We start from the raw sequence: 23,675 nt of genomic DNA on the forward strand, positions 1-23,675 counted from the left end.
TGTTGGACCTGTTGGGGAGACCCCAGACCTGCCTTGTAACCCCTTTACAGTGTGTAGTTGTGTGACCTCAAGGAACGTCAACAGGGCAGGATTTAGTAATCACCGCATTCTAAACAATACTCGTGAACTCATCATAGAGTCTGTATTCGCGGCCCCCCAAAACACAAGAGGGAATCGTTAGGACAATAGCTTTTATATATAAACACATATATATAGAGATTTATATATATCCCCCTTTCAATATTCCTAGCATGAGGGGGTTAATTGCTGGAAGTCAGCAGGTGGATCCAATTTACCTGCACTGAGGTGTTTAAAGGGCGGCCGTTAGAGGCATTAGTGGTCTGAAACAGGCCGTCAAGCCAGAGACCCTCAGACTTTACGAGAAAGGTACGGTCCAAACAAACTAGTGTTGTGCTGTTACTACTTTATGACTGGGACTGGATTAGCTGGCCGGTTGGTTAGTGAGAGAATAATTTTGTATAGGTAGTCTCCAAGATGGAGTAGGATTTTGTTTTTGTTTTGTTTATTTACACTGTGAACCTGAAAGAAAGCTACAATAAACTACATTTTGCTTTTATTCTGCTGGTGTTTTGGAGTTTCTTGTTTGTAACCAGGCCATCCTGCCACAATATATATACAATGTGTAAAAATATACTATATAATGTATGTATATATATATACAGTATATATATATATATACATCTGTTAGAATAGTTTGTTTATAGCATATTCTATCTCTGAGAAAAATAACATATCATATTTAAGGGAAAAAGAAACAAAATAAACAACCAACGGCTTAACTTTATATATTTCCCCCAGTAAGCACAGCCTTTATGGTTTGTAGCCTCTCGTCCCGTGGTAGAAGGTACTTACAGCTCCCCATGTGCATAGGACGAGGATATTCCAAGGGGAAGGAAGAAGCTGATGGCCACAGCTTAGTTTGTTAAGGAAAGGTCGCTTGGACGGGTCTGTTCCATGTATTGGAGATAATGCTAGCAACACCAGAAGTTCACGGGTAATAGGCATTATCATACACATCCAACGTCAACAATTTATTACAAAATAACAAAATCGTCAAGCGGCGTAATCAGTCAAGGAGAAAATATTTAATATGAAAGATGACATAGGCTAAAAGTAGATGATAAGGCAAATAAATCATGGCTTTATTCCACCAGATAATGATGTCCTTTAAGTGCAACAGCCAATGGTATAAGAGAGAGGAAAGAGGACACCCTTGCCTTGTTCGGTTATGATAATGGAGTTAGATGTAAAACCTGCGGAAGGTTATTAAGAAATGTTCTAGTCCCATATACATACTAGAGACATAGAGAAAAGAAAGTATGAGCCGCATCCTGGATGAATTGCCCACCATTCGTCCAAATTCAGGTGTCTACTATGGAAGCCCAATTTAGTCAACCATTTAAAGTGCCATAGCATATTAAGGACTGTAGCATCCAAATGTGGTCCAAAGGCCATACTTAAGTTGCAGTAGATCAAAATGTCCCATTTCCTGCTGTTTCTATACACATTATCGGGGTTTTAGGGCTGTAGAACCATATGATACCCTCATACCCAGCAAATATTCTGACCTCCTAGAAAAGAGGGGGCATCAGGGGAGGAAACTGGGACTCAAAGAGGGACACTTGAGAGGTTGACACTGGGCCGAATTAGTGGATTTTTACCATAATGTTAATAATCAGCTTTGTTTGGGTTGCATCTTGAGACAATGCTACAAAAGGAAACATTTGGTGAATAAAGCGATTATGATCTTAATTTTGTAAACGTATTTATTTGTTTTAGCTCGTCTGAGATGGGGGATAACGATTTCCATCTCTAGAGGTCACCATTAACTCTGAGACCCAGAATATAATTCCGTGTCTATATATTTGCATCTAACACATGCATTTGACAGAAATCCCTTTTATAAGGTAATCAGATGGGTTCTGTAGATGCCAATTCGGATGAATTAAATACCTCATGTTTCGTAGGTGCGTGATACTTATAGTAAAGTCAATAAAATCTAAAAAAAATAAAAATAAAAAAAAAATCTAATGTAATACAAATATTAAAAAATAGCAATGCTGAGTTGTGTTGAATCCACATTAACAGAAGTATCTCCCATTGTACAGCGCTATTGAATTTGATGGCGCTATATAAAGCAATAAATAATAATAATAATAATAAATCACAAAGACAAGTTAAAAAAGGTTAAAAATGTAGCCAAGCGTCAATACTTTATAGATAAAGCTGAATAATAAAACATAGATTGTATTACAAATATAAGATAAGAGGCGGCGTTCACAGGTACAATTCTTTTATTTTCAGAATGGATTGTCTCCACCATTCCCTCCAGCGCTGTGCTTCACAGAGCTGCTGTTCCTTCTCCTCCTTAATTTTAGCCAGCTCAGTTTCTGTGTCCTGGATGCATTTCTAGATAAAAAAAAAAGGAAATTCTTTAGAAAAAAAAAATGTGCCTTTCTACTTTTCACAGTATCATGGATTACGATAGCAGATAAAGGGCTGGAGCCAATTGTCCAGCTGTGCAGAAGTGCTGGTAGCCGGCTGTATTGCGCAGGTAGTAGACAGCAGTAGCCACCAGATTGCTTACACGTGGTGCTAGCTGAGTAAACACTAACCTTGTAAGCAGAATCCCGAGCCTCCACTGTGGACAGGTGGCTGAGAGTTGTCTTAGCGGTGGTCACTGTCGCCGTTGACTGGAAACCTGAGGTGTCTTCATGCTTTTCGTCTGTGGACTTGACGTGCAGAATTCCCGGCCAGACCCTGAGAGGGAAAACGATGCGATCGGTTAAAGCTTTGGTTTATTACATCATTTTTTATTTATTTATGCCAATGAATTGACTAAACTGGTAATCCTTTTAATCATGTGGTCTAAGGAACAAGCCATAAGGCTGTAATCTTCTGGAATAGCAGCCATATAAAGGGTGCTGTAAGCCTTTGCGAGGGTCTCTTGGTGTAATAGATCTGTAAAGCTCACGGCCCTTGGTGTATTAGTAAGGAGAGGTTATGATTACCTGCTGCCACACTCAATCAGTGGTAGGTATTCCGCGTTTTCCAAGGGAAGTCCTGCCTGCTTGAGTCGGATCAACGTGGATAATTTCTCCTTTGGCGTCTTGGTCTCTACGTGGGTTAACAAGAATTGTTCACAACATTTTGACATATCAACAACATTCATTAGTTTGGACTGATACCATGTGGTAGGGCTTGGTTACACGTCATTCATTATTTGTCAAACGTTTCAATAGAGTTCCGGTTGCTTTTCATGTCACTGATTCCTTTGGAGATATCGCGGAGCGGAATTGCGCTGCCACGCGGTCACTTACTGGCTTGAACGACATCATCCACCGTAAGTGCTTCATCAAACTCTAGTAACATTGTCTCCGTCAGTGAAGCCAGTGATGCGATAAAGCTTTCTCTGCATTCCAAAGCACAGTCCTATAAGGGAAATGCAAGCTTGTTGGTGATTTACATTTATATGTAGATATGTCCCAACAGGTTTCATGGATATATCACTAATACATAAAATAAAATAAGATGTTTTATCAAAGAGACAAAAAAAATTCAGACCAGGAGTCTATCACTCGGATGAGAGAAAACTACTCTGATGTTTACACTGATGATTCTGAAGACCATAATCTAAATGGGAATCATTTCTAGACTGTATCCACTCACAGACAAGATACTTGTTGAGATGTTTGACTTTCAATTAATAAAAAAATATAATATAATAATATTAAATAGCACCCAGGGAATGGTAGATTTCCTCACGTGTAAATTTTTGGCTCTGTCCTCAATCCCTCGAGTCTCTTCTTCCTGCCTCAGCTCTTCTTGTCGGCACAAGTCCTCCAGAATCTCACTGTTTTCGGGATGTCCCAGACTTGGCCTCAGCAAGTTCTTTCTCTTCTCCTGAGGATAAAACAGACTTTTCAGTAGGTCACTCTACACTCAAGAGGTTTACAACGTAAAGTTTGGAGATTTGGACTCAGAAGGCACGCAGTCAGATGAAGAGGGTTGGATAAAAAATACCTTCAGAAGGTCCCATCTGTCGAAGTCCTTTCTGAAGAGTTGTCGGATCTGGTCAGTGATGGTTTGTAGATTGTGCAGATGCTGTCTCCGTAGATCCTCTATGACCAACGAGGGGACTTCACTTAAGAGTTTCTCAAACCGTTCCAACTGCTCCCTGAACTCTAAACATAAAGAAGGTACATGGGAAGGCTGTAAGAGACTTCACGCGGCATTTTGTCTACTACCACATTAACTTTGAGCTGGGCGCCATCATCAACTTGGGTGCTCATCAAAATAAACTATGAGGTTTTTTTTCACTGGTCTTTCCGGTTTATGGAACATGATTAAAAGTACCATGATCGGCACTCATGCCTTAGAGGACTTGCAGATGACAATGGACATTTGGGAACTATGGCCCACAACAGCTGGCATGTCAAAAGTCAGCCATCACTTTGTAGCCCAGAAGGCTACTTATCCTGGGCCGAAATGAGAAGACTGTGAATTTAGACAACACTTTGTGACAGCTCCAACGAATAAAGTGTATGCTATTCCAGAAGAACATACAGAATCGCAGTTTTTGAGGTCTAATTAAGGAGGGCAAATGCTAACAAATCCTATAGTGTTCACACAATGAAAGAAAAAAACATTGTATGCAGATTAGGGAGAAATCTTGTCTTTTTGCTGCCCCTGAAGGTAAGTTGGATGTTTTAAGGAACCCCTATGCCAGTGCCTATGGCATATTTACCCATTAAGCAGTTGTTATGATACTCCTGGGCTTGCTTCTCGTATGATTGAAGTTTTAAGACCACCATGTCCGCACACTCTTCAAACGTCTTCTGTAGGAGGTCGGGGCGGCTGGCGGTACGCTTATCTTTCTTTTTATAGAACTCCTATGGGGGAGAAAACAGCTCAGTGGTATTTTGGGTAATTTTGCTTAATTTGTTGGTGCTTAATAAATAAAGGGTAGTTATGATAACAATATCCTATAACACGCACACACGTCAAAAACACCTTCGAGGTCGCAGAATATATGGAAGCAATGGGGAAAGGGTTTTAAACACTTAAAAGTGTTATAAGATTATGGTAGAGTTTACATTTATTTATTCTTGCAATTTAATAATTCAATTAATAAAAGTAATATAAATAACAACTAATGAGCCTTTCACAAAGAATACAGTGCAAGCTAATAAAAATGTAGCAAGGAGTCAAGAAAGTTGAGTCTTAACGTTACCTCCGCCATATACAGCAGCGTGTCATTGCCCTCCCAAAGAATCGCAGTCACCATCCCTTTAAAATTGCTAAAAAAAATACAAAATTAAATGATTCATAAACTTAGAGGAGAGTCAAGGTAATGGAAAGGTTTTTTTTTTATTAGAAGTTGATTTAAAGGAATATTGAAGTGACATATTCAGAACTTACTCAGATTTCTCTTTCTTCTCCCCGAACACTTGGTATTTCTCATCAAATCTGGTAGGTTTTACAAGTTTTCGAATGCTGGAATTGCAAAGAATGTCTCATTAAAAATGTGGAGCTGGGATGTGCAAAGGGTGGCCAAGAGGCATATCAGTAATTGGTGTCCATCTATATCTCCAAGGGTCCATGGCACCTCCTTGACTGTAGAATATGTATATCTCACAAGTGTCCCAGCCAAATCCATATACCTCTCTTTCCTCTTCTGATGCCCCTCTTTCTTCTCCAGATGCCCCTCTTTCCTCCCCTGATGCCCCTCTTTCCTCCCCTGATGCCCCTCTTTTCTATGAGGTCAGAATGTTTGCTGGGTATGAGGGTATTGCAGGGTTCTACAGCCCTAAAAGCCCCGATAATGTGTATAGACATGCCAGGTAACGGGCTTTCTAAATTACGTTATGTTTATCATGAAAAAAGCTGATGGGCTACCCTGAGTTTTTGTTCCACTTACTTGATTGGTGGATGTTTTGGAGTGCTGGTTTTCATGTGTTTTTTCCCGGCTTTCCTTTTACTTGAGGCACCACTAGTGGGTCGGGATGGTGGATGGGGTATAATGGGAAGATTGAGCCGCTGAACTGGAAAACAAAAAAAGTATTAAGCGAATGGGTATTATTATACTTGATGACTTACGACAATAAAAGCGCAAAAGATCATGAATTTGATCAAAAAGATGTTCCTTATTAGTTACGCAACATCGTACAAGGTCACTTCCCATTACGTGGATGTCTATAAGCTTTAGGTTGGCTAATAAAATGTATAAAACCAACATGTTATACAGTATTTCCACTACTTGTATATAAAAAGGACCGTTTGTATAGGGAGTAATTCTGGTGCAAAGTTCTAAATATGGAGCAATGGACAGTAGCATTTCATTGGTTTCCATGGCGACTGTGACACATTGAGAGCTTGGGCTTTACAAATATAGCCAATATATCCATCCATTAGGTCAGATTTCAAACAAAGGGTATTATTATCAGTATATTTAGCTGGGTGGACCCCCCATGTTGTTACAGACCTCCTTCTTCAGGCTGATTGCTGCTTACATTGTCCAGGCCGTGTTGGGAATCCCCTACTGTTTTCTGTGATCTGGAGACGAGTAATGAAAGAATGACTTGTTTTGTAACAAATACAACCATTTAATGATTAATTAACCACGTAAAACAATGCTTCATTCATCATTTTTCAGGGAATGCTCAATGGCCGTGTGATGCAAAAAGCAGGCACTGATAGGTTGTTGCTGTAACACCCGGGAGAACCGTTCGAAAAGTTTATTGTGTTGTTTCTATGACAAGAAACTTTCAGAAGAAGGAATACAATTAGGGGTTTGCTGAAATTTCTTTGACATGTTAGAGTGTGTATGTGTGTGTGTATGTAAAGACCCATATGCAAATGAACACACAGTAATTTACATATGGGAGTGTAAAGAACTGGTGCAGACACCATGACAAGGCTCTCTATACCATTACCATTGGCCTCATTACAGCCTTATTAAATAACCACATTGCGCACACTCACTTCATGATGTTCTTGATCACGCTCACTACAGCGTCATCCACAGCCAGCTTCCCGATTCTGCTTGGATTTAGAAGGTTATCCGGGGTCTCCAAAGCGACCCTGCTTTCCTGACGCAGCGGAACCTCCAAGCGAGAAGCTGCTGCTGCTATAGGTCCTTGCAAAGGAGTTTCAGAAAGAACTGGCCTGGGTTCCTTTTTCAAGGTTAAAAATAGATAAATAAATAAAAAAGAAAAAAAAGAAAAAGAAAATATAAATAATAAATTTATGAATTTAAAAGCAAGGTCTACACACACATTTAGATAGCTATTAGGTAAGTTCAGGGCTACCAGACCTCCGAAACTTTGCAATATTCAGAGAAAATTCATATTTACCCCCCAGATGCCCAAATCTAGCATATTTGACATCTCCTAAGGAATTCATGCTTTGAAGGAACATACAATGTTGTTTGTAGTGCCCGGAAGGGAATTGTGACACCAAAGGGTGCGATGAAGACATGTAGGTGTATGGGTTGATTGTTAAGGAAAGGGTTAATAGGAAGACATGTTGTTTTTCAGCTAGTTTTGAGCAAGGTACAGAATAGCTAGAAAATTCACTTGTATCCACTAACAGGATACTCCTGTAATAAATGGTTTATTTAAGTCATTGACGGACACCGGATTTCAAAGTACCAGACAAACACCGACTCACCAAAAGGCACGACAGAAAACAGCTTCTCTTGGTCAATTCTGACATTATAGTTTTGGAAAAGGCGTACAGCTGATCACTGGTCACCCCCTGCGAACAACCCAAAAACACGTCAAGGCCTGTAATGACGATATCGATACAACTGCCCCGTGCAGGGGCGCTTACATTCCAATTCACAGCATAGTAATTTAGGTTCAAACAAATCTTCATCCATCACGTTACCCCTTCTTACCTATTCTTTCTGCTTTCGAAGAAATGATGAATTCCATACCTTTACTGCCCTCACTGTAAAGAATCCCTTCCTTTATAGGACGACCTCCTGTTCTTTGTACATTTCTGTTAGTGAACAGGTCCCTGGAGAGCTCTTTATATCGGCTCCGCATATATTTATAGAATGTTATAATATCCCCTCTAACACGCAATTATTCTAGTGTATATAGCATGTTGCAACTTTTTTAGTCTTTCTTTCTAAAATAATCATATTTTATATTCGAGACGTTACTTCTTTATCGATATTAGGATGGGCGCAGGCATCTGTCTTCTTCCGGAGCTGGTCCAGGTAGGTGTTAATCCGCTGAGATTGAGAATTGCTGTCTGTAACCTACACAAAGGAAATAAATCACGGTGTAAGCGTGTCTTCAACATTCCCCACCATCGATACCACCATCAATCAGCCTTTTAAACTTAAACTTGGATCAGTGAACACAACGTGCCACAGGAGTGATGGGAGTGATAAAGGGCCATTGGAACACAGGAGTGATGGGAGTGATAAAGGGCCATTGGAACACAGGAGTGATGGGAGTGATAAAAGGCCATTGGAACACAGGAGTGATGGGAGTGATAAAGAGCCATTGGAACACAGGAGTGATGGGAGTGATAAAGGGCCATTGGAACACAGAAGTGATGGGAGTGATAAAGGGCCATTGGAACACAGGAGTGATGGGAGTGATAAAGGGCCATTGGAACACAGGAGTGATGGGAGTGATAAAAGGTCATTGGAACACAAGAGTGATGGGAGTGATAAAGGGCCATTGGAACACAGGAGTGATGGGAGTGATAAATGGCCATTGGAACCCAGGAGTGATGGGAGTGATTACCAGCACTTTAATTTTCACTTGAAGGTTAGTCAGCACTCTCTGGATGTTTTCTAGAAAAATCATGTCTGTAGTTAAAGAGAGAAACTTGTCTTCGAATCTTTTGACGACGTCCGCTGCCTAAATAAAAAGAAAAAGAAATTGCTTTCTTAACCATGAAAAAAAGGAGAGGAACCGACATTAGAAATACTTTCCAGGTTAATTCATGAAAATCTATGAATATTTTTAACGATGTATTTAAAGTTTATGATCCCAACGTGTTACAAACTATTGTTCTGATGAACTTACCTGTTGCAAACATACAGATTCAAGCCCCTCCAGATCTAATATAATGGACCCTTCAAACGATGCAATGGTGGCTGAGGCTTTGTGGATTTTATTACGGAGGATTTCAATTTCATCGGGAGAAAAGTTACCGCCTTCCGAGAATAATCTGCATACAAAGAGTAATATTAAGAGGTTATTGTGCGATTTTAAGCCAAACTCATATAAAAGGTGCTTTTCCGCTTATACTGGGCATTGAGTGCTTTCCTCATGCTTAGGAAACGGAATTAAGAAGATCTGCCGTTTTATTCTTTACACCAAAAAAGTTGAAAAACAAAGAACAGCATTTTACAAAGCCAATTCTGTGCAATGGCAACAGCCTATTGATGATCTTTCCTTATGTCACATGACTACAGGTTACAGTTAAGCATTCCTGGAAGAAAACATATCTGTGTTAAAATAATATAATAATGTTATATAATATAATAATAACAAAAATAATAATAATAATATATTAATATAAGACTCAAACCTTAATCAGCCGTTGGTCTTGTGTTAGATTCAGGAGCCGTATGTCTATTCCATGCATGTTTCAATTCCCTCACTGTATCACCCTCTACCACTTCTGCTGAGAGGCTGTTCCACTTATCTACCACCCTCCTAATAAAGTAAAACTTTCTTCCATTCCATTCCATCTAAGGCTCTGACCGTCTTTAAGCTTTAGACACACAGTTCTTCCATAGACTCTTCTATCACTGACATTCTAAGATTCTTTCCCAAATGACTTGGGGATACACCATGCCAAATATTATATTGCATTGCTTGTCCATATTTGAAATGATGGTGGTAGAATTAAGTTACACTGATTAAGATATATTTCTCTTTTTTTCAATACTGACAGGTACATTTAAATGTAATTAATTGAATTTAATTATACCTTACACATTTTTTTGTGTGTCAAATGATTCCAATGTAATTACATTAACTCAATTTAATTATAACTTATCGATAATATTTTTCATCTTTTTAATACCGACAGAAAAACTTATATAAACCCATTGTTTAAATGTAATTCATTTAATTATAAACTATCTATAATATTTTTGTGTTTCAAAATTAACTACAGAGTTTTACTAGGAAAAGGAATTTTAATACCGAAAAGAGTTGATAAAATCAGAATTAGTGTCGCGCAGAGCCCCGAGGGATTCTTCGACGCGTTGCCGATAATTTCGGATGGTAGTCTTGATTTCGGTTACATGCCGGTCCAACATGGAGGGTAGAGAATTGTTCAGCGCAACAAGCCTGAAATAGAAGTGATGGCTGAGTAATGACGATCAAATAACGGGTTCCAGAGCTGTGTTGTATATTTCGCAATAGTGGTTACCAGATCCAAATGCCGACAATTACCCTGGAGGGGTTTCTAGTGACCCCCCCAGTTATGGTGAGTTTCCCAGTATTTGGGGTACCCACAAGTAGCTTGGGGAACTTGGGGCAGAAGCTCAAAGCTGATGGGTGAATAGTGTATCCGAAGATTCCTCTATTACAGGCTTACCTTTCTTACCATTGTACAGCGCTATAGGGAGGTTCTATATACAGTAATAAATAATAATAAAATAATAACAAAATCCAATCCCGCTACAATAACCAGCTCTCCATGCAGCTCACGTCTTCTCATTCGTAGCTATTTAAGTGCTTTAATAACAAACTGTGTGGGGACCTCAGGGTTAAATGGTATGAATGCCGAAGACTTTGTACGTTTTTCTGATCCCTGTTTGATGTGAGCTCCGCGGTCCTCTCCTTGGCCGAATCGACGCGGGCCGAGTAGGTTATACGTTGGGACCTCTCAAGAGTCTAAGTTAAAGTACAAACGATTTCTTACTTGTTGGACTTGTTGGAGTTGAGGAATACAGTTTCCATGCCGCTTATCTCGTTGCAGAACTCCGTGGTCTTTCGTTTAATGTCCTCTATGAGCAGAGAGCATCGTTTTTTCAGCTGGTTGAGAGACTGGGTCACCCCATCGCAGTGGAGGTCAACGCGTTCCTCGTGCAGGAGAAGCTCGGCTGGTGGATAAATCAGAGCCATTTTTCGATAGAAATTCCACAAAATTGTCTAAATTACAACAGAGTAGGACACCCAGGGCCGGTATATAAGAATACAATTAGGAACTCCATTTCGTGACAAATGTCGAGAGAGAGATCTAAACGTACCGGCACGCACGTTATGGATATCCATCTCTATACGCTTGCTTCTCGGTTCGTGTATCTGATAGAACACTTTCAGCTCGGATTCCAACTTTTCCTTCATTGTCACTACAACACTGTGGGACCTGGAAACGGATTCATCCAGCCAGCGTTCGAGGTGCTCGAAGAAGCCAAGCCGGATTCTGGAAGTGTGAAAGGAATAGACAGTTTGGCACAAAATAGAGAACTAAAACGTGGATGGATGAAGCTGGGAAGCACCACCAGCCTCTTCTCCGGTCTCTGCTAGATAGTAAATGCATTTAGCATGATGTCTACGAGGACACCTTTTAGGCGCTCAAACTTGATGGACCCAGTAGGGTGCTGTCATTAAATGCTCTGCCCTCTCAATATAACACTTAACTAACTGCTCTTTGGAAACCTACTTTTCCTTCAGTTCTGTAAAGAAGTTCTCCGGTATAGCCATTACTTCCAGGTTCGAGGGGATATAATCCTCTATCATTGCTTCGGTCATAAATGCTTCTGTAATCCCAGCCTGTTCGAAGGAGACCTTGTGTTCAACGTCATCACTTTGCTCCGAGCGAAGAACAGTGTAGGTGTTTCCGCTGGATGTAGTGAAGATCTCTGCCGCAGGTCCATCACTTATTGGTGGTATAGCCTTCATATAAAATACAAAAGTGTTTTATGGGCTAAATACTCATGGTGCTGTTTGTATCTCGAGTTCTAAACAGTTTAGAAGCTTCAGTACCTTTTTAACAATCATTTTACACTAACGTTACCTAATGTGCTCAAAACAGAACTTTTGCCACCATATGCCTGGTCTCCTCATTGGAAGGTTTGGCACGAGATCCATCTGAGTTATTCTATACATTAACAGTACAAACACAGCCTCCCAAGTTGACTACCAAGTGGTAATGGTGCAGTAAACATGTACCCAGACACTTTAAAAAGCTCTAAATTTACTATTGCGAAACTCTCAGTACCTCAGTTGGCTTTACTGGACTTTCAGAATCCCGAACAAGCTGCTCCCCATTTGGTTGAATTGAATTTCCTTCGAGGTTCTCCTGAAGCTCCTCTCCAGACTCTGTTGGTAACTCTTCAGTGTCTTGTCTCCCTGTGTCTCCCTCCGGGGATTCCTTTGAACCCTTGTCCTCTATGTTCGAGTCAGTTTCTTCTACTGGCTGATTCTCCACAGCTTTAGTGTGATGCACCGTTTCACCCCGAGGAATATCTTCCAAGCTTCCAGAAGCCATGCCAACTGGTGGAGAACCCGCGCCCTCGTTGGCTTGACCCGTGATCTGCTGTTCACAAATGTTTGAACCACCACCCTTTAGGGGGAAAAAGAAAAAACGCATAAGGAAACCTAAAGCAGATGAGAATTACTAGAATGCAATCAATAATTTCCAGCTAAGTAATCCACGCAATAGTGCTTGGGGTCTACATGATCATTCCTCTTAATTGAGTTATCTTTCTGGTATTGTTAAGTTATTCCTCGCTTTTCATACAGCTGATCCGGCAGCCTTTGTAGGGTTAAATTAAGAAGCAGACAGAGAGCTTAAGGACAGGGACATTTTTGGTTATGGAGATATTGCCACTCTTTGCCACTAGGTTTGGAAATCACCGATGCCCTTGCAAATCAATAATAGCTCCATCTTCAGTCCAGCTTGGAGACAGCTAATCTGTATAAGCGTCCATTTTCAAGCACGCTTTATGAAATTATTTTACTTCACTGTGAGGGTGGTAGATAAATGAAAGCGCTTTCCAGCAGAAGTGGTAGACATTAATACAGTGAGTACATCTGAACATGCATTGGGAAGGCATATGGCTCTTGAATCTTAGACAAGACCAAGATATGAGTTTTTTACAGAAGGAAATATTTGGCAGTCTATTTGGCTCTGTTGTGCACGTTTCTGTCACTTCAATTATCACCAGAACTGTAGAAATGTCCCCAAATCCTTTATATCATGTTACATTACCTGTCCAAAGACTTCCTTGACACAAAAATATTTGCTGACAGCGGTGCTATAGGCTATCAATTCCTTCATGACCAACGCAGGGAAGGTGTTCACCATTTTTATTTGGTCCTTGTGAAACCTTTCGTATCTGTGAAGATTGTTAGCAGAATATAGATAATAGATCAACAATAACGCATAAAACAGGAATTTCTCTAACCACCAGTTTAAAGATCGCTAGATAAGAAGACAGTTTTATAGCAAGTAAACATTTAAAGTATATTCTATAAATCACGACTTTATATAAGTGCATATAATCTGTAGTACCTTGTGAACTATTATTACCTTAAAACCTTTCTGTGGATTTTATTTACCCCGTTTCATTTATAAAGCGGATTCTTGCTGTTTCTATACACATTATCGGGGCTTTTAGGGCTGTAGAACCCTGCGATACCCTCATACCCAGCAAACATTCTGAGCTCATAGAAAAGAGGGGCATTAGGCGAGGAAAGAGGGGGCATTAGGTGAGGAAAGAGGGGCTGATCCTCCTCGTACTACTTCTTTTCTGAAGTTTTTATGCAATCTGGTAGAACTCCTGCTTATGAAGTAAAGGATGTTCTGGTTCTAAATGTTAGCAAAATGAAGCATCACAAACCCAGCTTTGATGTCTTTCAAGGATGTCAGAGCCTTCCCCATCATGCTCTGTAAGCGTTCTCGAGTGTTCTCCTGTCTCAGCGTATCCAGAATTATACCCAAATTTACTTCCTTTTCCTGCACAGAAAAAAAAGACACTTTCTCTCACAGTGAGCCGAGTCACGTACAGAAAATAAGGGAAAATGAGGTTCTAGCGTACCTGGCTCTCCCTATCATACTTCTGTCGACGGTTTTCCATTTTGTCCTGAAAACTGTTGTTTTCTCTGGAGAGGCTGATTTCTAACACGTCCCAGAGGTGACCCGCTTTCTTTGAGAACTTGAGCAACTTTTTGATTTGAAGATCCGTCTGTCGCTCCAATGTTTTCAGAGCTTCCTGAAGGTGGAAAAAACATAGTGAAGTCGTGTGCTTGGTGGCATCACCAGCATTCACCTGACGTGAAAACCAAACTGCACCTGATGTTACGCTCTACTCGGTTCTAACCATATCCTAGAGTAGGATGAACTGTGAGAGTGAAACTTTAACCTAAACGTTAATCAGGGACGCCTTTAAAGACGAGGTTGGCCGAGAAATCCATTGTAATAAATGAAGTTAAGGGAGCAGAGAGAACAGTTAACCTTGGACACTTAACTCCCATGGTCCATCCTGCTATGTGGTCTACAGCCTGATTTTTATGGTACTTGAAAAAACTCTTTACAATGGGTTAACATCGTAACACTTTAATTAACGAGTGCAGTTTGGTCTGAATATACTGTGATGGTGGGCACACATGCCTCCCACTGCTCTTGGTCCGTATCGTGCTTGCTCTGGAGCCCTTGCGTTAGTGCGCGGAGTTCGCTGGATATAAGGTTTTCAGCCTCCTCCGTGTTGCAGATATTCAGGGACACCAGTTGATCCTAGTAGAAAGCAGAGGGAGACACAGGCAAACTGTTTGAAGGCTAAGGTGGCGCAGGCAAGCTGTTTGTGGACAAAGATGTCTTAGGCAAGCTGGGGACAAAAAAGGCACAGACAGCATGTTTGGTGGGCTAAGAAGGCACAGACAAGCTATTTGAGGGCTAAAATAACACAGAAAAGCTGTTTGGGGATATGGTTGGCACTATATTCACCCTTTCAACACAAGTCGGATAAGTTGAAATGTGATTTGATACAGCACTGATGTAAAATCATTACAAAGTGCTCTTGTAACTAGCAACATTGTTTAAAAGTTGCCACTATAGCTTAAAAAGGGACGGGTAACCGCCAGAGGTTTCCGTTCTGTGTGTCCCATTAATCACTGTATGCAAACATTGAAAGAGATATGGCTCAAGGTACTTACCCTCCTGTTTTTAGACTCCTTGACGCATTTTTGCTGGACTTCCTTCTGGAAGTTAATGGATCGGTCTAAAAATTGTTTGTTCAAAGACTCTACATCAAGAGAAAACCAGAAGAAAATGGTCAGTCATTTAAAGTATGGATACTGTGCTTATAAACCTTAAAGGGGAGAGACTTTCGGGTCACTGCTCTGGTAAAGGTTTGGAGGTGGCTTCTCTAGTATTCCTCTGCATTTAGTATATTCCTTCCCGCTGTCTTATTCCTAAAACTGATATTAGCATTTCTCACTGTTCCAAATTACAACACTGACATTACACGCATCATGACATGCATGTCACAACGCGCACATTTCCGAAAGCAGACATGTGCTACGTGATGCCAGCAAGTGCATATGCAAAGTTTTTTGGGTTTTTTTTTAAGGGATATCTTCATAGGCATACAGAGGCCCTTTATCACTCCCATCACTCCTGTTGTCCAATGGCCCTTTATCACTCCCATCACTACTGTGTTCCAATGGCCCTTTATCACTGCCATCACTCCTGTGTTCCAATGGCCCTTTATCACTCCCATCACTCCTGTTGTCCAATGGCCCTTTTTCACTCCCATCACTCCTGTTGTCCAATGGCCCTTTATAACTCCCATCACTCCTGTGTTCCAACAGTTTTCCATGAAAACAGCTGAGTGACCCCAAACCTTTGAACAGTAGCGTATGACTGCTATTGTTTTTTATATCTTTGCTAACCTATTTGCTTGCTCAGGGTTGTGATGGATGTGTACCACTCGCTCACTTCCGTCTTGGTGCATACTGGAGGCACAAAGTTACTGTTAAAAGAAATGTGGTTATATTTTTGTAGAACAAAGGTGTCAGGTCACACAGTTTGTGTATGACATCAATTAGAAAACCGCAAAAGCATTCACAAAGCTTGTATTTTACTTATGCGGCCATACATGTGAGCAAATACAGCCTTCTGATGTCATTCTCCTAATTAGCAAATATTCAAGATGAAAAAGCAGACAACACAATTATCACTTAAAGGCGCGCTGCAGCCATCATATGCACTTTAATGCATATGATAGCTGAGTGGTCCCTTTACATTTCCAAAATGCATGGGGGGATCTGCAGAACCCCCTGTGCATTAGCTTCTAATAGCCAATTGTAGGAGCTGCAGCTTCTCCTTTTCACATTTTACTTTAATATGCGATCTTCTTTGATGACACTGTCAGGGACATTAAACTGTCCCTTTAAACAATATAGCTTGCGTGAACATATATAACATTATTAGCATAGACCCCCACTTTTTCACCATTGATAGTGTGAGATGTAAAACATTTAGGAAAGGCGTACCTGATTGAAGAAAGAATCTCCATTCTTTTCTCATTAAGGGACTTGAGCGACGTGATCCATGCATCCACCTCTTTCTCCAAGCTAATGGGGGCCAATCTCACTTCATTGTTTACAAATTCCCTGCAAACCCGGACACCAGACCCCATAAGAAACAGTTCTTAGCGTGTTGCTCTTTAAATTTTAAATTATGTCCTCTCTTTCTGTGTCCAGACTTAATTTGAAGTTAAAAAGACTCGAGGTTAGTGGTGTGTACAGACCTGAATTCGACAACGATATTGTCCTTTTGGGAACATTTCCACGCCTTGCTCATATCTTGCCACCGGAGACGCTGTGAATTCTCCTTTTTCAGTTCAGCCTCCATCAGATTAATCGAGAGTTTGGCAACCGCCCGGTGATTTGCCAATATAGCCTGGTTTATCATCTATGGTACGTTGTGCGTGTGGCACAGAATAAAAGCACATGATTAAAGTGCCATGAATCTTTGAATAAACACCCAAACTAGTGTGGTATATTTTCACAAGCCACATAAACATTATTTTATTACAGAATGTCTGAATGTTCCAAAATACATATATGACAGTTACACGTTCCTGCCCAAAAAGTCTGAAGACACCTACCCAACCCACCTAAAACAGATTTGGGACACTGGCAATAATTCATGGCAAATGTTGACCCTTATCTTTCTAGTCTGGTTACTAGACCAGGGCGGAAAAAGGAAAATGTTCTTGAATGGCTTGTGATTGTTCTACTTTTTGCGGGCAGAGGGCATCACTGTTGATGAGACTGGCCAAAGGGGCTATAAAAGCAAATAAGGGCTGTGCTGTTGGAGCACTGATCTCCATTGTAGCTCCAACCCTTGCACTGCTAGGGTCGCAGGGTGGCTATCCAGGTAAGGCTGGTGGGTGACCACGTCACTGCAAAGATCTTGGGTGGTCCCATCCCGCTCACTTCTGCGAAAGGCCCTGCCCCTGGTTACTCGCAACTCCAACAAAAACCACAAGTCAACCCAACTCACCATGGCTTCTTTATGTATCAGCCTGTAGACATCGGACGACATCAGGTAGGAAATCTCTATTAAAAGACTTGTGGATTTCTTCAACACGTGCGCAATCTGAGAACACGGTAACAATGTTACAACAGTCAATTAATGATAAAAAAGAGCCGGTAACTGTTATCAATCTCATGCATGTTTAAAGTCTTTCACTTCTGCTAGGAGGCTGTTCCGCTTATCTACCACCCTTTCAATAAAGTAAAACTTTTTTAAGTTACATCTATGCCCCTGACTCTTTAGTTTTAAATTATGGCCTTTTGCCCTAAAATTTCTCCTCCTTTATTATTATTATTATTTATTGTTTTATATAGAGCCATCAAGTTCCGTAGCACTCCTTTGAAATAAACGTCTCTACTTTGTTTAACCCCTTCTTAAAATACCCGTTTACTGATCTGAAGACGCCAAAATAAAATGACTACGGTCAATTTAGGAAGTGAGCTGATTCTGCATCCGATTCTGCATCTCTAACAATTCTATTACTTACACCACGGGCTCGTTTTTCCTCCAGCTCGAATAACGTCCTCTCGGTCTCTTTGACCCGACGCCTTCGGCAGCGTGACTCTTCAGCAACCTCGGCCCAAAATTCCTCTAGATCCTGGAAGGAAAAATGGAATGGAAAAATATGTTGGTATTAACCTGGTATTTTTAAGGTTTGTCCTGATAGAAAAGCCTGGAATTCATAAAGGGGTCTTCTTATCTTCGGGAAGGTTATACAGATATAAAGGGAGAAGATGTTTCAGAGGGGGAGCAAAAGTTGAGTGGGTCGGCAGCATCAGAGAATCCCCCCATTTTTGACGAATTTCCCCAGTTGAGGTTCAGAAGGAGGTGCAAATGTTCTTTTCTTCAACAATTTGGGTCCCTGAATCCCTGCGCTCCCAATGAACAACTGGACAGTACTGTTTAAGATAAAGGTCCACATTTTAAAGACAATGAACGATTTAATGGAATTAGTTCAAAATAATAATTTGTACACCATGATGCGGTGGTTGCGGTAGTCTTCGGTTACGGACATGCGTAACTGTGTTACTTTTGGGTCACCGGAGTGTTGTTTTAAATGATTTTGTTACCGGCTCTAGTGCAGGGAGGAAGAAGACCCCCCATTAGAAATCAAAAGGACTATGGTTTGCTTTCATGGGGCCATGTATACGAGGACTTATGAGGACTCACCAGATACCCAGCTTCCTTCATTAGCCAAGCCATACAGGCAACTGCCTATCAGCTGTAAAAGCAAGTGTAGCCTTGTGCCCAACACCTGACTTGGTCTGGCTAGTCAGGAGGGGAAGAGTGGATAAAACAATGTCCCCTTCCATCTTTGGGAGCGTCCTTCTGTGTATATGAAGCGCAGGTCTAGCTAGGCCAGGACTCTTCAATAACTGCAGTTAGATCTGAAGTTATATCATCTGCAGTTAATAAGCAGTAATGCTGTATACGCTCAACAAAACACCCCAGGGCCAACACTTGCCCATCAACCCTCGGAGAAAGTGACTTGGTGGCCCTACAATTACTTCCCGAGGCTTTCTCTTCCCATGCGCGGTGTGGTAAACGATCTGCTATCACATATTTACTTTGGATGTAAAGCCCGTGCTGTTCACGCTGTCTTCGGTCTGCCCGAACGAGAGGTCGATTTTTTTATGGGATTCGGAAAGCTTTTTTTGGAGATTCCAACCAGTTTCCAAAACAAGGGCTTCTGTTTCCTAAAAATGAAGACAAACATAAGAAGAAAAAAAAATCTAAGTAATAAAAAAAAATAGTTTGACCCTATAATATTTTTGTGGGTTTTTTTGCACCCCAACCTTGCTAATGGCGGCTAATTCTTTGTGCAGTTCAGACAAGGCCGCGTCATGCCGTTCTTGTCTGTTGGCGGCTATTCGCTGAAGGATTCCGCTGTCTTTCTTCTCATTACCTAAAAAAGAAAAAAAATCTTTAAAAAAAAAACTATTCCAAAAGACAATCATATTTTTATTTGCCAAATTCAACATTTGATATTCGCGTTTTTTTTCTTTTAATTTCCAAATCCGCACTTCTCACTTTGTGGCAGTTCTTCGCCTAATTATTACTTGGGTCTCTGTTGGGTCTATGTTGGGTCTTTTTTCAGACTCAAAAACTTTTTTTAACCCTAAGGCTAGGTTTCCACTTGGGTTTTTGTCCTGCGTTTTTTTTCTTGATGCAAAACGCCAAGAAAACTGCCACTGCATTTTCCTGCGTTTTGGCGTTTTTTTCTGGAGTTTTTTCTGGCGTTTTAGCCTTTCTGTGGAAATTGCTTTTTTTGACCTTAGGCAGTTTTTCCAGCCTTTACAAGTTAGAAGTTTCACCCAGCTAAAAGGGATTCGGATAAATGGCAAGTATCTGCCCCCGATGTCATTTACTTGGTAGACCCCTTTGTCTCTTTTCTGTGGTTTGTAAGGCCTGCTTTATTCCGAATGTCTGCTCCTCTAGGAAGATTGGCCCCAAATGATGGTGCAAATTGTTTGCTGTTGCTTTTGGCACGCAGGATCCAGTTGGTTTGTTTGTAATGGCATGTTTGTTCCAAATGGTGTAAAATTCAATATGAACCAGTCCAGGACTTTGTTTTGTGTGAAACTGTTTGTTTTCAGCCTATTTCTCGTAGGACACACAGATACTGGGTCCATCCTCTGCATTGTAACTGTGGAAAAAACGCCATAAAAAACGCCAAGGCAATAAACCCACATGGCTTTTTCATGGCGTTTTTTCTCTCCCATAGACTTCTATTGCAGAAAAACGCCAAGATTTCCTTGAAAAAACGCCAGAGTGTCAACATGCTGCGATTCTGAAAAACTGCCACAGAGCCCAAAAAAGCAGAAAAACGCCAAAGAGGACTGAAAAAACGCCAGACAGAAAAACGCCAAGTGGATATGGCATTGTGCGATTTCCTATTGAAGAACAGCTAACATCTGGCTGCTGCGTTTTTCCACTAAAAAAACGCCAGGTGGCGCTATTGGCGTTTTTATGGGCGTGAAAAAGCCATGTGGGTTTATTGCCTTGGCGTTTTTTATGGCGTTTTTTCCACAGTTACAATGCAGAGGATGGACCCAGTATCTGTGTGTCCTACGAGAAATAGGCTGAAAACAAACGGTTTCACACAAAACAAAGTTCATATTGAATTCTACACCATTTGGAACAAACATGCCATTACAAACAAACATACGCGACGCATCAACTGGACCCTGCGCGCCAAAAGCAACAGCAAACAATTTGCACCATCATTTGGGGCCAATCTTCCTAGAGGAGCAGACATTCGGAATAAAGCAGGCCTTACAAACCACAGAAAAGAGACAAAAGGGTCCGCCGGGGCGTTTAAGTAGAACTCTACCAAGTAAATGACACCAGGAGGGGGCAGATACTTGCCATTTATCCGAATCCCTTTTAGCTGGGTGAAACTTCTAACTTGTAAAGGCTGAAAAAACTGCCTAAGGTCAAAAAAAGCAATTTCCACAGAAAGGCTAAAACACCAGAAAAAACTCCAGAAAAAAACGCCAAAACGCAGGAAAATGCAGTGGCAGTTTTCTTGGCGTTTTTCATCAAGACAAAAAACGCAGGACAAAAACCCAAGTGGAAACCTAGCCTAAGGGTTTGCAATATGACAGCTTTTGAACACAGTGGGTGGTATGATAGAAAAATCAACATATGAACAGGGGGGATTGGGTCTGATTAAAGAAGAATGTATATTAAAGTACTTTATGACTATATGCATTCTTCAAAACACAAAACAAAACAAAAATAAAACATTTATTTGAGCTAAAGGCTGCAACCTTGCTGCTTCAGCTGCCCTCCTTCTCTGTGGTCTGACTGGTTTGGGTGCTTGACACCATGCGGCTACTATCTGCATTACAGGGTCCCTAACCAGGTCTCATAGGCTTCTTTGGCACGGCCAGTGACTGTAGACCCCAAACCTCTCCAGTGATCAGCCCCTTATATTTAAATATAATACATATATATTTATTACCTATTCTATCGCGCAGGCCTCGCACTTCTCTGGCGGCCGCCGTGACCTCACTTTCACGTCTTTTCTTGCACGGGGATGTCTCTCTGTTAAAAAATAATATCCGTCACAAAAAGTATAGAGAAAGACAGAAGACAAAACAAACGGCCAGAAGTACCCCGGGGACGTGTCGCATTGGACCTGGGATGTAGTGGTCTTTTCACGCCACACGCATGCGCAGTTAGGAAGTGGCAGCATCCGGCTGGTTAATCAAACCCGTGAAATCAGGTGGAACCCGGAGAAGACTATATATTTGCTTCGTTGGTCCCAGATGATGGGGGTATATCCCATGGCCGTACCTGCGCCACACGGGTGACGTGCTGTCCTCCCACACGGGCCGCGTCTCCGTGTCAGTAACATAGATCTCCCCGCTGTCCATGGAGGTGCCATGTTGCGGAACTCGGTTTCTTGCCTCGTGAAGCGATCGGACCAGCTGAACCTTAAATTAAATTACAAGTCAAATATTTCCTCTTACTACAGCTAAAGCATTTCCTCCAGAGACATATATATATTGAGTCAGAGGCTTAGATGTGAGTTTTACTTTGCTGAAAGGGAGGTGGATGATTGGGACAGCCTGCCAGCAGAGGTGGGAGAGCATAATACAGTGATGGGATTGAAACACGCATGGGATAGGCATATGGCTACTGAATCTAAGACGAGACCAACGAATGATTAAGGTTTGAGTCTTTACAGCAGGACAAAAGGGCCGACTAGACGGCGGGCCGAATGGGGCCGATCTGCCGGCTAATTCTTTATTTGGTTGACCTGTCCGGCCCTCCTGCTTTCATTAAGCAGAATGTGCCGGTTAAAGTCCTCCAGACTTATCTTATTTAAACAAGAACTATATGGGGGGTCATTGGGAAAAAACTGCTTTGCTTAGTTATCTGTATCTTTGACAAATGAAAGAGACTTTTTAACCCCTTCAGTCCCGGGGGTTTTGGTACCCGCAGGCATGGATGTCACGGACGCCTCGCAGGCTCCTAACTTTTTGTATCATATTAAATTCTAGAAATGCAGCCATTTAAGCAAAACAAGTAAATAAATAAATTTTTTTTTTAGCATTAGCTATTTTTGAGGGAAAGGTAATAAATGAATGCGCGTACCTCGGCATCAAAGATCTGTCTGTACACCTTTCCGCTCGGAACGACGTTTATCTCTCCCACCGGCGCCATGGCGGCGCACCTTCTTTCAGAACGGCGACTTAGTTATTTCTATCCAGGAATTAACGGCTCATTAAGAAACTATGCAAATATTAATACATTTTAGTACTATGCAAATATTTACCCTCCTCCTGCAATTCTGTAGGTTATGTCAGGGTTTTGTTGCAAAAAATGTAATTATTTTACTTTTATAATATATAAATACATTAAAAATCATACATACATATACACACATATATATATATATATATATATATATAAAAAAAATATTTATTTAATGTGTTTAATTATAACATAGATGACAGATGAGTTCATGTAAATTAAAGGAAAATGTCATAAACTCATTATATTTCATTATTTTATTATTCATTTATATAAGTTCCATAAGTTCTATTTATAAACACAGGGCTATGTTTAGAAACATTAACCTTTCTGGGGTTCTACGTGTGCAGCTGTTACTATGGTAACCGGTAGAACGCCCGTGCTGACCTGCTGCGCAGGGAGATCTTTGCGTCAGAATGATTCTTTATAAATATGACGCAAAAAGTGACAGTGGCTCTGAGGCCTCGCATGCCTCGTCTCTCACCCGAATCCTCGCAGTGCCATGCTGGAAAGGGGCCCGGGGCCCAGGGGCTCTCAGTCCTGGAAAAGGGCCCGGAGCCCAGGGGCTCTCAGTCCTGGAAAGGGGTCCGGGGCCCAGGGGCTCTCAGTCGGGAAGGATCAATGGCCTCCGTACCCGGCGTCAGACCGTTTCCCTGGTAACAGGCCACCCCCGCCATCAGCAAGGGACTGGTTCCCATGGCAACCAACAACACCGTGCTGCCAACACCTCCCTGCAGAGCAGCTCAATACTGATCACCTCAGCCTCACTGAACTACAACTCCCATCCTCCCCAGCACGAGAGCACAATAATAAAAAGTTTCGTTGCAATTGACAGAAGCGCTCGGCTGCCACTTGGA

The 23,675-nt window shown here is 41.3% G+C and overlaps 1 protein-coding gene across 1 annotated transcript; it reads right to left on the bottom strand.

Annotated features, from left to right (window-relative positions):
• Positions 1-3,333: 3,333 nt before the first annotated feature.
• On the bottom strand, positions 3,334-22,728 carry LOC149281803 (coiled-coil domain-containing protein 180-like). The gene is made up of 29 exons (XM_089498969.1): positions 22,660-22,728; positions 21,856-21,995; positions 21,521-21,603; positions 19,350-19,459; positions 19,122-19,250; positions 18,041-18,151; positions 17,454-17,616; positions 15,165-15,253; positions 14,602-14,745; positions 14,051-14,224; positions 13,853-13,968; positions 13,222-13,348; positions 12,229-12,573; positions 11,671-11,903; positions 11,255-11,430; positions 10,927-11,107; positions 10,203-10,349; positions 9,072-9,216; positions 8,787-8,903; positions 8,192-8,290; positions 7,006-7,196; positions 6,506-6,576; positions 5,942-6,065; positions 5,443-5,517; positions 5,255-5,321; positions 4,769-4,913; positions 4,045-4,205; positions 3,787-3,924; positions 3,334-3,453 (listed from the first exon to the last, which is right to left on the bottom strand). The coding sequence occupies exons 1-29, from the start codon at positions 22,726-22,728 to the stop codon at positions 3,334-3,336; spliced, it is 3,990 nt and encodes a 1,329-aa protein (XP_089355095.1).
• Between the last annotated feature and the right edge of the window lie 947 nt (positions 22,729-23,675).

Source organism: Sceloporus occidentalis, unplaced genomic scaffold (genome assembly GCF_023333645.1).
Source record: "Sceloporus occidentalis isolate IW3139 unplaced genomic scaffold, rSceOcc1.0.p SCAF_127, whole genome shotgun sequence".
Lineage (NCBI taxonomy): Eukaryota > Metazoa > Chordata > Lepidosauria > Squamata > Phrynosomatidae > Sceloporus > Sceloporus occidentalis.

Bases quoted from the DNA above. Each gene is read 5' to 3' on its own strand.
- LOC149281803 (XM_089498969.1), bottom strand. From the start codon at position 22,728: ATGGCGCCGGTGGGAGAGATAAACGTCGTTCCGAGCGGAAAGGTGTAC. The intron at 13,349-13,852 runs GTTTGTGATGCT...CAATCTTCACAG, and splicing joins TTGAAAGACATCAAAGCTGG to ATACGAAAGGTTTCACAAGG. The intron at 11,431-11,670 runs GTAGGTTTCCAA...TCACACTTCCAG, and splicing joins TTTACAGAACTGAAGGAAAA to AATCCGGCTTGGCTTCTTCG.